At 37.1% G+C, this 6,231-nt stretch overlaps 1 protein-coding gene across 5 annotated transcripts in view; it reads right to left on the bottom strand.

The window, feature by feature from the left end:
- Window positions 1-403: 403 nt before the first annotated feature.
- The window catches only part of SORCS1 (sortilin related VPS10 domain containing receptor 1), a 553,983-nt gene continuing 548,155 nt past the window's right edge, over window positions 404-6,231 (bottom strand). For 2 of the 5 annotated variants that reach the window (XM_042460823.1, XM_042460824.1), the window contains one exon: window positions 404-1,982. In XM_042460823.1, coding sequence (XP_042316757.1) covers window positions 1,961-1,982 — 22 coding nt within the window. In that variant the 3' untranslated portion in view covers window positions 404-1,960. Of the gene's footprint in view, window positions 1,983-3,476; window positions 3,680-6,041; window positions 6,203-6,231 lie in introns of all 5 variants that reach the window. The other 3 variants (XM_042460820.1, XM_042460822.1, XM_042460821.1) reach the window with 3 other exon arrangements.

Below are 6,231 nucleotides of genomic sequence, written 5' to 3'. Positions count from 1 at the left end.
TGATGACAGAGAGGCTGGGGCTAGGACACATCCACTTGTTCCATGTTTAGTCTAATGCTTGAATAAGTCTTCTCCTATAGAGGCACTCATTAATCATTAAGGAGATAGTTTTGTTAATCATTTTATGACCCATATACTTCACTTGTGGTCATTAGGCCATGCATAAATTATTAACTGGCCCATTTATTTCAATGGTATTAATTTAAGCATTTGCTAAACTGCTACTGAACACACTGCAACTTAAAGAACTTTGCCTTGAGACTAAGGATATGTCAGATAAGTCTGGGAAAGGTTAAATATCATAATAATAATAATAATACCCAGGCACTATGAGATAAATGAGCAAAGGAAACATCTATTCTTCCTTTAGAGACAGAATCTGTTTAATAAATATGACTGTAAAAGCAATAAACAATAGCAATTATACATTACACTACATCGTAACCAACCAAGAGGGAAAAAATTACATCAAAAAGTCATTTTAAAATTAGCAGTCGGTTCAATGCTATAAGAAAAAAAAAAACCATTCAAATTGACCTATAAAAATAACTTGACTAATATTGGACTTCCATGGCCTATTAGAATTGTGAAGTTTGCTATACAGTGATCAGACTAATTTCTCATCATCTTGAGTACAACAACTATAGATATAAGTGATGTCAAATCTTGTAGCAAAAGGTGCAGAGGAATTCTAAAGAATAAGATATAAATTATTTCAAAGTCCCCCATCTTATTGGAGGTTTATTAGATTGGGACAAAAATTCATTGTTTTGGATGAAAAAAAGACCCATACTGGGCAACCCTTAGAATTTTCTTTGGGTCAGTCACATCCCTGAAATAGTTTAGCATTATGGCAGTTAAATCAAGTGTTGCCATTTCTCTGTATTGAATTTCCACAGTAGTAGTAACCAAGGGCAGTAGTGGACTTAATGTTAAGAGGCTAGAAAGTGAGAAGTGAGCCAAACCCTCATATTATCCCACCATGGACCTCCATGGGCCAGAGGGGACAATGGGGGGGGGGGAGAAAATCTGCATAAAGGAAATGATGCTTCTCACAAACCACTTCCATCATTCTTTATATTACTGACAGACATAATTTGGATGCTGGCAATAGAGCGATTACTAAGTGGAGCAAAGAAACATTATCTTTCCTCCCTCAAAAAGGTCCCTCAAAATATCAGTCAATGAAAAGTTTCATACTGATGGTGTCTTGAAAGGGCAGACATAAAGTAGCTAGGTTTTCATCCATGTGTCTAGTTGCATATCTGTGAAGGGAATTATTTCTTCATTGTACTAGATAGATGAGTTATACCTCTGTATAATATTATTAAAGGATCCTGAGCTACATTGAGGATTAAAACTGTATCTGAAGAAGTTAGAACAGTAATTCTAGACAAAGGAGAGTAATGAACAAGTATAAGGCAGGACAACAAAATCCATAGGAACATTTTGATGCCTTTAAACTTGAGTACAGTTTTTGGGTGTATCTTAAGAATGGAGGTTTCAGTGGCAAATCCACCTACAATCCTGCAGTGCTAAAAGCATAAAAATTATACTGACAAGGTCAAGAACTTTTATCCCACTTCATGCCCTCCCCCAAATTCCCCATGCACATTCTTGGCCTATATCAGTATGAATCATCTACAAATTAAACCTTGATTAGAAAAGAAGAGAGGAGAGGATTAAGAGGAAGATTTTTTTTTCTTTCCCTTTTACCCCATTAAAATAGAGCACCTGTACACTGCAGTTCCAAATATGTTATCCAAATGACATCCACATGCACAGGCTTAAAGCTAAAAACCCTTTTGTCATCAGAAGAATCAAAAAGTCCAAAAGCAGTTGGTTTCTTTCTTTCTTTTATACATATATATAGATATTTAAGGGTAAAGGGAATAGCAACTGATCGGTGTCCTTGTTTTAAACATTTATACAAGTAGGAATTTCTTTTGTGCTTTGAGGCTCAGCGACTGTGGAAATACTTCCTATGGCAGAGAGAGAGAGAGAGAGAGAGAGAGAACAATAACAAAAGTTAGCCAAACTGTTACCAAGGAAATAGAAAGTATTTCAATATCTTGCCTCGTGTCATGACCCTTGGAATGTAATTTTTAACTAATATACCATTTGGACTTCAAATGTCTGCTTTTCATTTCAGAGGTGGCTAATAACTTCATAAGAACTTGTTCTTGTGCTAATGGCTATGCCTTAACTGTTGAAATGTGGCTCAGCAGGTGAATGGAAAGAGGAACTGGGGCAGTTGTGTTCCTCTGCGAAATATACAATGCTTTTCATGGTCTATGAAATAAAATATATGGTGTCTAAGTTTTGACAGTCTGAAAAGCATTTGTCTTTGCCCAAAGAGCAGACACAGCATGTGCCAAATGAGCACTTAAATCCCTTTTACATTCAGTGATTAGTTTCTGCAGAGGGAAGAATAGGGCATCCTGTCCTAAAACCCATGATTTCCTAATATTAACCCTGACCCTTTAGCAGAATTCAGCTAAAGGGTCATGAATTTACAGGCCATGAATTTACAGGAGAAAAAAATATTTGATCCTTTGAATTTGTCTTGTCATTTCTCTCATATTTACCATTATACAGACCTTGGATACTTCATACATATTTTGCTCTGTCACACAAACATGACAGGTTTTGTAGTCTGCAACACTTACATGCACAACTGTTAGTTGTCATGCAAGAGATATTATTATTAAGGAAGTTTTGCACTATCCTTTTCTCAAATTTTTCCCCACAAGTTGTCTTACCGAACCATAGAGACATGACAGAATGCAGAAAATCCATCTGTCTTTTGTAAACAGTTAAAAATGAGTTCAACTATATGAAACATGTATAGGCTCCATATCTTTCTTATTTGTTTGATATTTATATTCCAACTAATCTGGTCACAAAAGGCCTTTAACGCAGGCAAGCACATACTCATAGAAAAAAGAATTATGCTAGCACTAAGAGAAGCAACTAGAATCAACCTGAATGTCTTTTAACTGAAGAGCAGAAACTAGCAGAAACCACATACTGTTCTACATTAAACAAACATTTTAATCCTAGGCATACCAGGACTGGCTTTCATAATAGTAGGCAGAGAAAGACTATCCTCACATGTTATTTTTTTAAAACACACACACACATGCCCAAACATACACATTGACTAAGGCTGAGCCCGGCATTGCAAACCACTTTCAGGCTGAATTGGCTCAGATTAAGCCAAGGGATCAATTCAAAATAGGGTTGCCAGATATCCATGATTGATGTGGACAGTATAGGAACTTCCAGCTTTGTCCAGGACAAGGTTCATAGTTATGTCTTGTGACTGGCCGCTCTGAAAGGGCTGCAAACTGCCCACTCGTTGCCCCAACTCTAAAACTTGGGTCTTTTCCCCATGTAGACAGCAATCCAGTTCCCCACCCATCCATTTAGCTGACTGCTAGTTTACTAATCAGCAGGTCAGCAACCCAGCGCACCTGCGCTTGGTGAGCGCTCCTCATACATCTGACCGCCAGCACGCTCATCAGCAGGGCAACAGTCTATGCACTGTCTGGTTCTGGACCCTGGGCAGTCCTTGGCTGTCTGGTCACGCTCGTTGGTTGGTGTCCAGGATGTCCAGGAAATTTTCCTCCCAATAGCCTCTTGTGTACAAGAATTGGTCTTTGGAAATCTGGCAACCCTACAAATAACCCCAGCTAGAAAGAGTTAGAGGGATTAAAAGCATCATTCTTGCATGTCATTCCATAAGGGCAAGGAGAGAGGCAAGGAGGCAAGGGAAGCTGATTAAGAAAGAAAAAAGCCACATGATAATAAAGGAACATATATCTTCATGCATTCGATTAGCAAAAGTATGCTCAGAATTAGTTTCTCCTTTAAAGAACTGATAAATTGCATATCACTCCCAGTTGTGGGCAGCTCTTACTCCTTAGTATCTAAGACATCACTTCCTTGGCTGTGTCTGCACTGCAAAAAATAATCCTGTTTGACACTGTCTTAATTATCATGCTCAATGCTATGGAATTCTGGGATGACAGAGAAGGATCAATATCTCACAAAACTACAATTTCCAGAATTCCATAGCACTGAGCCATGGCAGTTAAGGTGATATCAAACTGGATTATTTCTGCAGTGCAAATGCCAACCCTGTGACAATTTTCTATCTGTGCATAAACTTGACTCATTTCAGCTAAACAATACAGTTATCATGGTTTTATTTTTCAGAAGTGCTCCGCTAATTGGTTTGTCATAGAACAGGAAAAACCTACTTATTTAGTGTGCTTTATCTTGCGATTGGTCACTGGAAGTTAAACAGACTTATTCTGCCAAATCAGTTGTTAATATAATATAATTATATATATATAATTTAATGGAGGGGGGTAATCCTATGGAACACACATTGCCCTGAACAACTGCTTCGACCCTTATATCCCATGACTTTACAGTTCTTCCTGAATTTGGTTCGAGAGGGTAAAGACATGCAAATCTGCTATGCCAAGGGAGTTCCAAGGTCAAAATAAAGCTAAGAGATGCCCCCTTTCAAGCATTACACATGAACAAATCTGTAGATTTAGATATTGGAATATAACAGTAGTCATGTGGTTTGCATCTGCTGACAAAAATGATAGCATGCAACCAAATGCTCACTTCCTCATTCTTTTCGTTTTCCACGCTTTCTACTACTTTTGTCCTTTGAACCTTGTCCTTTCTTTGCTCCTTTAGTTCCTCCACTTCTGCTCGTCATGCACTTACTTTTGTTACATGTGACATCTTTTTGAATCATACCCCTTCTTTAGCTGTCACGTCCTGATCTAACTATATTCACATTTCCTTCCATTCTTCATTTGCTCATTTCTTTTTGTAGAGTCTCTCATGGTTCATTACTTTGTGTGATCTTATTTCATGGGCTTTTCTTCTCTCAATACTCTTTATGGTTGAAATATGACACATTTTATGTACGTGTGTGTGTGTGTGTGTGACTCCTGCTTTTTTTCTTTTACTGGATCAGTGCTGAGGTAACTCCCTGTGCCATAAAGACTGTGGAAGAAAAGTTACTTTTATATTTTTCTCATTATTTTCTTACCTTATTTCTTTCATTCATTTAAACTTCTATCCCAACTGTCATACTACTATGCCACACTGTCTTTCACAATTAAGAATTGGGCTTTTATAAATAACAGTTTCAGTGGGTGGACTGCTAAACATATTTTATTTATTTATTTATTTATTTATTTATTTATTATTATATTTATTTATATCCCTCCCTTCTCCCATGGCTGGGACTCAGGGCAGCTTACAAACTGCCATCCTGAAATATCATGGAGTTGTTATTTAAAGAAGAGGGGAAATTTGCTGTAGGAAGGGGATATATAATTCCATGCCCTACTTCCAGTTTTTAAATGCTGAGTAAGAGAACCCCAATATTACTTATGCACATGGCTGTAAAAATGATGAACAAAACACAGCTGGCAAAACATTCTTCTGATGTTATTTTATTGTACATTGTGTATCCAGTTGTTAATGGATTAAAGCATTTATTATCTCTTGCATATGAACCTTCCCTAAAAGGCAGAGTAGAACTAAATCATTTTTAAAAGTTATTATGTAATGGAAATTGGAGTGTTGTGGGTTTTTGTTTTGTTTTGTTTTTCATAAATATCTGATGGGATGGCAAGAGAATTTTTCACTCTGCCCAATAACTAGTCCAATTTTATCATTACAATCGAATTTCATGGTTGAAATTTCAAAGAAGCTATAAAATATGTTTTCATCAATAAACAATGTTCATACAAGTACACATTTACAAGGAGAAGGGGGAAAAAGAGAGAGATTATAATGAAGACAAAGCACCATTTTCAATATTCTTATTCACTAAATAGGACAGAGAGATAAAGATTTTGAAATTAGTTTAGAGTGATCTAGAGAGATTAACTTAATAGTGGGAATAGTGAGAATTTTAGCAGAGGAGGTTGGGAGACTCAGAATAGATTTAGCCAATCAGAAGGCAGACTTTGGCCAATTGTTGGCTGCTGTCATTTATTTACCTATGGGCCGGGTCTCCAACTTCTCATCTACTAGTTGCTCTGGGGTCATCAGCTCCCTTTGAGGGACATTAGGCATGCTTTCAGTTTGACTGCCTGGACTGACCATCTCTTGATCTTTCTCATTCTGCATCTGTGCATAAACATTAATGCCCGGAATCTTCCTAAAACATTAACAGAAACCATTGTTGGT

The sequence above is a fragment of the Sceloporus undulatus genome, chromosome 3 (genome assembly GCF_019175285.1).
Source record: "Sceloporus undulatus isolate JIND9_A2432 ecotype Alabama chromosome 3, SceUnd_v1.1, whole genome shotgun sequence".
In the NCBI taxonomy this organism is placed as follows: domain Eukaryota; kingdom Metazoa; phylum Chordata; class Lepidosauria; order Squamata; family Phrynosomatidae; genus Sceloporus; species Sceloporus undulatus.
Note: the sequence above shows the minus strand (reverse complement) of the source record. Positions and strands in the feature narration are given on the sequence as shown.